The following is an 11,536-nucleotide window of genomic DNA, read 5'->3' on the forward strand; positions in this document are numbered from 1 at the left end:
GCAGGTTTGGGGCCAACGCAGGGGGAGGAGGGGTAGTAGAGAAGTGAGCCCTGGCCTACATTGGGCCAGGCCTGCTGCTCCCCCCACCACCATGGCAGGCCAGCTTTTCCAACCCCCTTGGGCCCACTCCTCCCCTCCTCCCACCACTGCCACGTTGGCCTGGGCCCATTCTTTCCCCGCCTGCTGCCACAGCATGGCCACTTCTTCCCCTCACATTGGGCCCACTCCTCCCACCATTGCCTTGTTGACCCGTGTCAGCCCTGCAGGTGGTGATGACAGAAGGGTAGAGGGGCAGGCCGAGGCCAGCACCAGTGGCCTTTGCCCACTCCCCACGATGTCCCGACCCCTCTACCCCTGGCCTCATCCCCGTCTCCATCCCCTGTGTCCCCAGAATCATGGTGGTAATTCACCATGCTACTGCCTCCTGTCCCAATGCTGTGTTCACACTCTGATTGGATGTTTCAGTCAGCCAATCAGAATGCGAATAAAGCATTATAGACAGATAGAAAGACAGATTAAGGCTTTTATATTAAAATTATTATAGATAATACTATTGTTTGATAAACATTTATCAGTTCAGGGTTCTTTCCAATATATCATGTAAAAATGTATTCCTTTTGTTTCAGAAACAATTATGCAACAGTGCTACAAAATTCTCATATAGCTAATTGTTACAGTGAACTAAGCTGCTGTATGTTAGCCTAATGGAAATTAACTGATTTAGAGCATAACTTTGTAATACTTACTTTTAGTCCAAGTAATGCACCTGACTCTTTTGGCATAGTTGTTCTCTTGTTAAGAATAACACGTCCAATTAAGCGATCTCCTTCTTTAGATGGTTGCCACGTTACAGGATGCTATTAAAAATATCATTGGAAGCAAAGAATGGAAATCTCTTCTTGGTTTACAGACACAGATATATTTTCAGATGAATGATCATGTGACAGTAGAGATAAATGCAATCCATTTTTTATTTAAAAACTGAACAAAATTCTGTCTGTTACAATGCTGTGTCAGTTGGCTCTTGCTTCATAAAATATTTATAATTATCTTGTGCCACTGTAAAATCATCCTAATGAGGTCATTTGAATTTTAATGCAATTAAAACATATTTCAGTGAATAAAAAAAAGTATTCTATATTACACTGATTTGAAAATCCCTTTTAAAAGTAACAGTCCTGGTGAGTAATATTTATGTTATTCAGTCCTTTTGCATACATTCATTATTCAGTAAGCAACTAATGATCCTGCTTCTATTAGTGCCAAGGATAAAAAAATTAACTGATGCCCTTTCCAGCAGGATCAGACTTGTCTTTTTTTGATGTGTAAGTGATAGTCCACAGGACTAAAATACAAAACTTTGTCTGAGAAAAATCTCTATCCCAAAAAAATGCTTAAATTGTTTTTCTCATATAGACAAGAGAGACATTTTTTTATTCAGTTTGAGTCTTATAATCTTCTAAACAAATGTTCACAGGATTTGTTTAGAACAAAGTTCTAGTAGCAATAACCAGTTCATCTCACTGAAATGAAATGTGACAAACATTTTAATATTTTAATCCGTGCCTATAAACCTAGATTTCCTATTTCTTACCGAACTAATAGGGGATGTCTCCCTACTGTGCCACGTGGCAGGATCCAGCCAGTAATAATCCAAGTCACCTGGAAGAATATGAATGGAAAGAAATGTGTAACCTCTCACACTGAGAAATGTGTATGAATACATCAATTTTGCATGCATGGATTTTAATGTAAAATAGTTCTGTGAAGCAAATGCAAAACCTGTACCATGATTTGAATGGCTGTAAATGTTTCAGTTTCAGGACAACATCGCATATCAACAGTTGAAGAATAAAAATGTATTATAGTACAGGACTTTTATTTTTTCAGTAAGCGCACTGAGTATCTGCTGCATGTTCCAACTTGACTTTCAGTGCTGCTGAAACTCATTCACCTATCTTCTAGAGATTAATGCCCTCATTCATACCTCTCAAGACCACTGGATAAGGGAACAATAGCAGTCCTTTACAGAAATAATGTTGTATTGAGGATGAACAACCAACTTAAAACAGGAATTTGGTTACAGTTGACCCAGAGAGGGGACAACAGCAAACCACCTGGAAGAAATGACAGTGTCTGAATACCATGATGATGGGTACCTAAACAGCTTAAAGAAACAAACTGACAGACAGGTAGGGAGAAGAAATACAATGCAGGCTTCTAAGCCAAGTACAGCAAATACCATTAATGAAAGATGATCACAATAAAGGGTTGCAAGTTTTAATTTTGTTCAGAACATACAGAGCTGTGTACTGTATGTGCACACAACAGAGACTCGAAGTGGTAGAAGTTTCAGCAACCAACTATTTTTCAATTGGACAGTGTAGAAGAAATTTGTAGTTTGTGTTGGAGAGGACTTGGGAAGAAATGCAGATTGGAATCACAGAACTGGTATTTTAAGGGACTTTCAAAGGGAGAAAGAGCATGCAGGATGCCTTTCCAGTGAGAAGTAATACAAGACAAGATCTGAGCGTATAGTATGCAGTTGGGACAGCTTGAGAATGAATGGTTTGAATATGTTTATGGAAGGCAGAGTTCACAGTAGAAAGTGAATGATTTAACTGTCTGTGCATTCTGATGGTTGGGGGGATGATCAGACTGCCCACAGACTTTCTACCCTGAGGGAAGGGACAAATGTTACAGAAAGTAGCAAAGTTTGGCAACAAATTATGGGAAATAACTTTATGATTAGAGGAATGGCAACAAAGGATGTTGGAAAGGACTTCGAAGAATGAGTCTGCTGGCAGACATTGAATTTATCATGCAATTGAACTATTGAAGTGTTAAGTCCATGATAAATTGTAACATATCACACTTTCAAGTAATTTATCAAGTGATAAAACAGTGAACCAGCCAGAAAAATGGCAAACCACACTCAAGAATTATCCTCATTAAATGTGGAACATCTTTCTGGCTTCTTTGTATCTTGATTTAATCTGAACATGTGACATGTTAATATCAAGCGATATGACTTTTTCCACTGCCTCTGCCAACAGAGTTTCCTGCATGGAGGAGGGGGCAAGGTTTCCAGCCCCTATCCTTATGGGCAAACTGAGGTGGTGCTGACAACCCTAGCTGCTACCTGAGTCTGAGGCTGGCGAGTCATGATCACCCTAGTTTGGGGTAAAGGGAATGCCCCTCGTCCCTTGCATAGCACCAGAATGACTAGCTGATTGGCTCAGGTGGGGGGCATTCCACTAGGGCTTGATCTCTCCCCAGGGACACCTCAAGCATCCTGGACTAAAGGCTCCTTAAAGTTCCAGGTACCTGCAACCCAGCATCACTGCACAAAGCAGTGGCACTCAAGGATCCCAGGATGCAGAAGTGCTGGGGGATTTAAAGGGCTCACAAACCTCTCAGTGAGCTGGTCTGGCTCATTGACAAGCTCCACTGAGTGCAGAAGGAGCTACGGAGCAGCCTTCTTTTGGTCCTGCCTGGAGAGCACGCCTTTGTGCAGCTCCAGCTTTGGGATTTGAACATGTGGCTGCCCGTGTTTTAATTTTTTTGTCCTGGTACAAATGTTGTAGCTCAGCAAAAATAACATCTGTCAGGGGCTTTACCATGGACTTTGGCTGCAGGTTTCAGGAGTCTGTGTGTTTTGTTTTTATCTTTCTTTGTTTTAGGCAAAATATCTTGTCTCCTTTTTCAACATAACATTTCTGACCCCTATTTCTTTTTTTTATACCTTAGTAGTATTCTCATCCTTTATGGCATTTTTTCAGCTAAATTATCGCAGTGCAAAAGCTGGGGTTTAAACTCTGCTGCTCTAAGCCTCTCTTCAAGTGCTAACAACGTTGTCTGATCTTAACCCCAAAGCTTGGAGATTTGTTGAAGTTTGAACTTTTAGGTGAAAAAGGAAAAAAAGTTATAATGAAACAACTGTCTTTTACATGGCCCTGCTACTACAGGGAATGAGGCACAATTTGCTAGTAGGTTTCACTGCTGTTTGCTAGGTGGTAACAACATGTTGGGGCTCACTAACAACGGGTTCAGTACCGGGATCTGTGGAGAAGATAATCACAGATCATTCTGCCCTTGCTGCTGTGAAGTCATCCTGGTCCCTATCCCAGTGCCTCCTTTCTGGGATCTTGCATCTCAGCACTTCCTTTTCTTTTTTGTGTCTTTGTGATAAGGTATTTAGTGGAATTTGCAGATTCATTGAATCTAGCAGGGCCATTCTGTGAGTGCTTCTGCTATGACCCCGAACTTGCAACCTCTGAGCTATTAACCATGCACCTTAGTGCCACCCCAGTCCTTATCTGAACACTTATAGTGAAGAGTGTCAAACAAGTAGCACTGCTTAAAATAGAATAGATAGTTATATCATTTAATAAAGGGTTACCACACGTGCTTTGACCACTCCGAAAGTTTTAATAATGCCAGAAATGGAATTTCTCTTCTTCTCTTATGGGTATTTATTATTTAAGCCATCCCTATTAACATCCAGGCTCAATCTTCCTACCATTTCTTATTTCTAGATCACTATTACACTGACTTTGATTACTCCAAACAAATCTATTTTATTGCTGTAGTCCAGTGATTCTCATTCAAGGTGCCAAGACACCTAGGGAAGCTACGAGTTCTTCTGAAGGGTGCTGCAAGTTTTAAAGAGATAAGCTGGGTGTGAGGAGAAAGACAGACAAGCACAGGTTCAGGCTGTTTCCTGCCTGGCTGGTCCTCCATTCCCACTATGCAGACACTCTGCGAGGAGGTAAGCACTGTAATAGCACTGTTTTTAAAATGGACTCCCAATCAATTCACAAAAGTTATGGAATCTAAAATAGTTGAGAACCACTGTGATTATCTATATCCTTCAACTGCTTTTTGTCAGTCTTTTTAGTTAAATTATACAGACCTACTTATACATAACCACACATATATATTTATATAAAATGTCTGGCTAGGGCTACTGCTCAAGCCCCTAGTGGCAATATGGTTCCATTTAGATGGAAAGGGAAGTCACTTATATTGTTATAAGCATTTTTGCATCAGTATAATCACATCTGCAACAGGAGGGTTATACCACTAGTACAGTGATCCTCAACCAGGGTTCTGGAACACCCTTGGATGCCTTGAGATCCTTTCAGGGGTGCCGTGGGGTGCCACACAATTTTAACACTGTGAGGTATGCAAAAGTGACTCATATGATAAACCCAAAAATTTCAAACAGGAATCCAGAGTGTTAAAAACACACTGATGTAGTTTATCTTCATTCTTTGCAACAAAAGAATAGCTGTAGTATTTTTCTATAGTCCAAAAACAAATAAAAACTAAAAGCTGGCATTTTTCAAGGGGTGGCTCATGTTTAAAAACATTGAGAACCACTACACTAGTAGAATTAAAGGAGTTAAAACTTTTGTACAAGATCAGTGTCTTTTCATATCATCTCTGCCTCTCTTCTTCAAATCCCTTTCTTGCAGTAGTCCTGAACTGGGGTAACTTGGAATTGCTTCATACATTTTGGTCAAATAAATGCCATAACATTGCTTTTCTTACTGTACAACCATTTTTAAAGCTTTTATTTGGAGGCAAGGGAGAGAGAGACAGGGGTTCAAGTCAAAACCAAAGTGTATCTTCATAATTTTTCAACCAAATAATCTTTCAACCAAAACCAAGTTTATCTTCATAATTTCATGGAGAAACTAATCCTTCACTATCATAATGCTGTTTTCTTTAGTAAAAATTACAAACACAAATTAGTAAAATAACAAAATAAATTTCAAAAGTTTAGAATTTTAGAATGATATATATTACTCAATTATCAAATGCGTAATATGGAAGAAAGCTTTAACTTATATTAAAAAATAAATTAAAAATCACATCCCAAACATGTACCAGTTCAAACAAATGGAACCCTATAAAAACAAACTTTTTAAATAACATTTGTGCCAATTTTTTTTCTATTTTAGGTTCACTGACATTTAATTTATTGAACAATTTATTTCAATTTTGGTCACTAATTTAAGCCTAGGTATATGATGAAAAAATACATTTGAAGTTATAACTCATGTTTTACTTATGATTAATGAAGCAAAAAAACCAACAGTGTATATTTATCAACACCTACTTCCTAAGAAAATAATTCAAAATATTACCTCCTGCCAATAGTAAAATACTTTTCCTATTATTATCTTTCTCACTGTAATTAATAATACTGAACTATGGGAGACAAACTGATATGACCATAAATTTATTTTATCTGGAGTAAATGTAAAGAATATACTACATGGCACAGTCTTCAATCAGAGAAAAACAAAACTGACTATCCTCATCCATCTAATGTCAAAGGGAAAATAAAAACAATTCTGCAATATATCCTGATTGATTTATGATAAGCATCATAGTTGTTACTTGACAACAAAATAAAGGATACTCTTTCATTAAAGTTGCAGAGTAGATAAATGGCAAAAAGGATGGACTTGTCTAATGATGTACTGGTCACAGTGCTAAAACGTGGGCTTGCCCGATGATTTCACATTATACAGAAAATTCTGCAGTCTGCATGCCTCATTCAGACTGGCTTCAAAAAAGAGCTAGATAATCAAGATAACCTACTTCATCTCTAGATTTTTTCTGGATGTTTACTGACATGGACTGAAAGTTTTATGGAACAGATATTCTTCTCAAATGGTATGCCAGTTGTGTAGCTGTTATCTCAGATGCAAAGACCTGGACAACCACAAGCTATATTAACATCCACAATACCTAGCATGTAGATTTTCTAAAATAAAATAATAATATAAAACCACAAAACAAACATTAATAGTCCAGACTAGCTGATTATGGACAGTACCAGGTATGGAAGGTCTTCCACAATCCCACAGATGGATGTTGAACGGAATTTTATGAAAATGTGCTGTTGCTTCCTCATGCAAAGCCAAGGAAAGCTATGTCATTGTCCATCTGACCATCTCACAAAAGTTACTTCAAACTCTGCACTAACAAAAAGTATTTAAAAAAAAAAAATCAAACATTTTGACTTCCTTCTCCAGAAAAAAGCCCTTATTAGGAAAATGACTACTTTGGAAGGTCTACTGATAGAGGAAATTTGGCAAATGACTTTCAGCCCTCAATCATTCATATTGTTCATGATTATTTTTGTAATTGTAAGCAATTCTACATACTGCCTTTATGATGAGTATGACTTAGATGAACAACCAAATAAGGATTAGGCCAAAAAATAAGACCCTACACTTAAAATAATAAATCCAGAAATCTAACACTGTAACTATATATGACTACATGAAGATATTGAAGGAGGAATTATATAATTTTTTTGTTTTTATGCATTTTCTTTATAAAACTACTATTTGCTATAATCACCTTGTGATTGCAAATAGGCTTATAGCAAAAATATCAAAGTGATTTTGGTGATAGTAGGCCATGGCAGAACTTGTACATTCAAGTAAGGAGGGAAAAAACACCCCAAAACATGTCCAAGTTCATCAAATTAAAAAAAGGCAAGTTAAACAAAGACCTAATTTTAAATGTACCAGTTGGTATAGCTGTCACAGGCCACACACAGGATACAGTGTAAATCGCATGACCAGAAGTGCAGCTCTCAGATTCAAGTAGCAGTCAGAGAATTCAAAATGAGATCTACTGCCCTGTACTGTCAGCCCTGCTTCATTACCCCTGGGAAATTCAGCCCAACAGGGAGGTAAAAGGATAACAGAGAAGGGGTGCACATTCAAAATACAATAACAGTTTGATAAGGAACCATATAAAGAGTTTATAATTTCACAAGTTGAACAGATTCCCGGTGATTCAGTTATAAAACTTTATTCTGGCAAATCAAAGATTAAGAACAAATTCACCTTATGTTCAAGCTATAACAACTTATTTTTTGCATATTTTTTCAATTTATTTTTGTATTTTGGAGAAATTATATTCTTTTTTAACTTGTTTCATACTATTAAACTGGAAGTGTAGACAACTTTAACTAAAAAGGATTATCTGTTATCTTAAATTGAGGCCTAAATCTTTGTATGCAAACTTATCTGAGGCCATTTTGAGACTAGCAAATCAATGAGATGGTAAAGCCTCTAGCTGCTTAATACAGGTCAGTTTTGTCGTGAAAAGCTAAGCAAGATGAAGAAGCCTCATGTTAATTTAAATCCAGATAACTAAAATTCAAATCTTTGTTACAAATACTACACCAACGTTTTAAAACTTTTGGATCCACTATGGCTTTCAAGATTTCTCACTGACAATCATATGCTTTTATCATCAAACTTTTAATTCAAAACACTATGGAGGTAATAGAAATAAAAATAAAGTCTGAGTTATGTAGAAGTAAAACTCTTAGCTTTCCTTTTATTCAGTAATATTAATGAAATGGTATTTATATGGCTAAGGATTGAACCACGAGGGCATGATGTTATTCACAGATTAGTTGTCAACTACTTACCAAGACCTCATAGATTGCAGATGGTCTCTGGACCATACTTTGGGTACCACTGCATTATACAGTTGTTTTGCTATAACATCTAAACAATTAAAAGGAATCATTATAGGACACACTACTACCTGGAGGTCTAACAAAGACATGATGCTCTTTCAAAGCATCTCTTTCAGAGATGACTATCTGCCTGCTTTTATCTAAGACCACTGACAGACGTGTTAATTGCATGACAAATTGTAACATTCCACATGTTCAAACAATTTATCACATAATAAAGATGGCACATGAGCCACAAATGTTCCATATATAATGCACATTAATGTGGAACATCTTTGTAGCTGGTTTGCATTGTGTTTTAATATGAATGTGGGACATGTAGCTCTCACATTCCCAGCTCCTCATCCTCATATCCACTGCATATGCAGCCATCTGCAGGCCTGCTGTTCAGAGGTCTATAGCATGGGAAGATGGAGATCAGGGAGCTCTAAAATTCTCAGCTCCCCATGCCTAACATGCTGCACATCCAGCTACTTGTGCACTATTTAAATGTCTGCAGGATAGGCCCCAGGATGCGTGTAGCCACCTGCATATTCTAGCAGATGTGCAATGGGATCTGAGCAATTTTATCCCAGATCCCAACAGTCTGCCATGCCAGATCCTGAGTGCCTGACATGGCAGGATATGATTTTGGGGATGCAGGATAAAATTCCTCAGATCCCACTGAGCCATTTAATTAACATCTTCCAAGGCCTAATGTAACTGTTGCATTTGAAAATGACTCATGCACTGATAACAGGAATAATATTTACCATCATCAACCTTAGTTTCCCAACATGAATGCTATGCATAGCAAATATTCCCTTTCTATCTTTTGAATAAGAGAGGTTTTTTTCTGTTTGTTCTTGACACCAAGAATATGCTGGTTGCTCATATTTTGAAGCAAGCCATGTGGTGAAAAGCCCTGTTTTAACAATGGCTCTTTTACTTATGAACACTATATAAGCTGCAGTGATTTTTTGAGTGGCATTGCGCCAGACTAATGACACAAGTTTTCCTTATTGTTCTTCGTATCAGTTCTTCTCTATAAATAATATAGAGAATAATCAAAAGTCAGACCTTAGTGGAAAAATAGAAAACATTATCCATATCTGCTGCTGTCAAAATCAACAGTGGCATTATGTAATGACAGGTCAGTAAAATACTGTTTTGTCTATTGCTAATATTTTGAGGGTCAAAAACTCAATTAAATTAACAGAAATGTAGCTACTGGTTCTAATTAAATTATTGTTTCCTTTATTTAAATAGTAAAGCAGTTTCACCAGGTATACCCCATTACTTAAGATCTCAGTATAACTTGTTATCAGCCAAATATTAGACAACACTGTAAAATGCCCCTCTCCTTGACTCTACAGCCTCAGAAACATAGTTTTTGTCTGGTCAGAGGAAGAAAGAAAATCCTGGGACACCCTAAAGAATTCTCCTTGATACCCCAAATGAAGGGAGTTAGTTTCCTCCTCAGCTCTGGGGAAGCAGAATAACAATTCAGTGGAGGAGGCTTCTCAGTTGACTGGCTACATTGAGAGTCTAGAGGAAATCCACAAGCTCATAACCTGCAAAAGGGAGGTCCTACAAGTCCTTTCCATGGCTGGAAGTACTATGTTGCAACTGGGAGCAACAGTTTCCAGCTTCTTTTCCTTGAGATTACGGAAGACACAGATTTCTGGGCACTGCTTTGGGTTTCACCTATAGTAACTTTGGAGTAGGGAAGGAATTGTACCCATATTGCCAGATTGGTCTGGGTAGTTTTCTTGCATGCAAGTTTTCCTCAGCAGCCCAGGGACCTGGTGGGTAAGTTCATGTTGTTACCATTTAGCAGTTATCCAGGACAGGTGATCATTCAATAGGGCTAGGGACAGAAATTACACATAAAGTGGTATAAGTAACTGGAAACTGGTTCAAATCTGTAACACAACAGAAGTTCAGTGTACATAACAGCTTTCATAATGGCTGCAAATGGTTTAAGATAAACCTGGTTGGATGCAGTATCAGACTTAACTGATAGGAGTCTAGTGGGGGAGGCACTGAGAGCCCAGAAGGTAGAGGAGATGGGAGTCCATGAGGGATGGTTGTACCTTAAGGGGGCGATCCTCCAGGCCCAAAGGTTAACAGCCCCTGAAAGAAGAAAGGAGGGTAAAAGTGCTCAGAAACCCCCTTGGCTGAGCAAAGGCATTCAGCAATGCCTGAGGACTAAAAGGGGGGCATACAACGGGAGCAAGAAGAGGGCACCAGGCAATGTAGGGCCCCTGCAAGACGCAAACGGTAATCTTGTGGCTACACCAGACAAGAAAGCTAATATTTTTAACAGTTTCTTTGCCTCTGTTTTCTTGAACAGGGACCGGGATAACCCACCTACCAGAGGTAGGGACAATCTTGGGGATAGCTCTATCAGGCCTTCAGTCAGCGCAGATGTAGTTAGGGATCTTGTGGAAGGGCTAGACATTTTTAAATCCACAGGTCCAGATGCCCTCCACCCAAGGGTGTTGAGGGAGCTGGCAGGGGTCATCGCGGAGCCCTTGGCCCGGCTGTATGAGCATTCGTGGTCATCTGGCCAGGTACCAGGGGACTGGAAACTAGCTAATGTGGTCCCACTTTTCAAAATAGGGAGGAAGGAGGACCCGAGTAACTATAGGCCTGTACACCTCACCTCGGTGCTCGGGAAGATCTTGGAGAGAATCATCAAGGAGCACATCTGCGGGGGGCCAGCAGGGGAGATCATGCTCAGGGGCAATCAGCATGGGTTCATCAAAGGCAGGTCCTGCCAGACCAACCTGATTGACTTTTATTACGAAGTAACTAAATCCTTGGATGATGGTGTCGCCGTGGACGTAGTCTTTCTAGACTTTAAGAAGGCCTTTGACACTATCACTCAAGCCATCCTCATCAATAAATTAAGCGACTGTGGCATTGATGCCTGCACAGTTGGATGGGTAAAAAATTGGCTGATGGGGCACGCCCACAGAGTAGTAGTGGATGGGTTGTACTCAACCTGGCGAGATGTGAGCAGTGGGGTAC

The 11,536-nt window shown here is 39.0% G+C and overlaps 1 protein-coding gene across 1 annotated transcript in view; it reads right to left on the reverse strand.

Annotated features, from left to right (window-relative positions):
* The window catches only part of RIMS1 (regulating synaptic membrane exocytosis 1), a 368,530-nt gene that overhangs the window by 240,443 nt on the left and 116,551 nt on the right, over positions 1–11,536 (reverse strand). The window contains exons 4-5 of the mRNA XM_025216953.1: positions 1,595–1,662; positions 747–857 (exon numbers count right to left, since the gene is read on the reverse strand). Of these exons, the coding sequence (XP_025072738.1) occupies positions 747–857; positions 1,595–1,662 (179 nt within the window). The remainder of the gene's footprint in view (positions 1–746; positions 858–1,594; positions 1,663–11,536) is intronic.

Source organism: Alligator sinensis, unplaced genomic scaffold, assembly GCF_000455745.1.
Source record: "Alligator sinensis unplaced genomic scaffold, ASM45574v1 scaffold499_1, whole genome shotgun sequence".
Lineage (NCBI taxonomy): Eukaryota > Metazoa > Chordata > Crocodylia > Alligatoridae > Alligator > Alligator sinensis.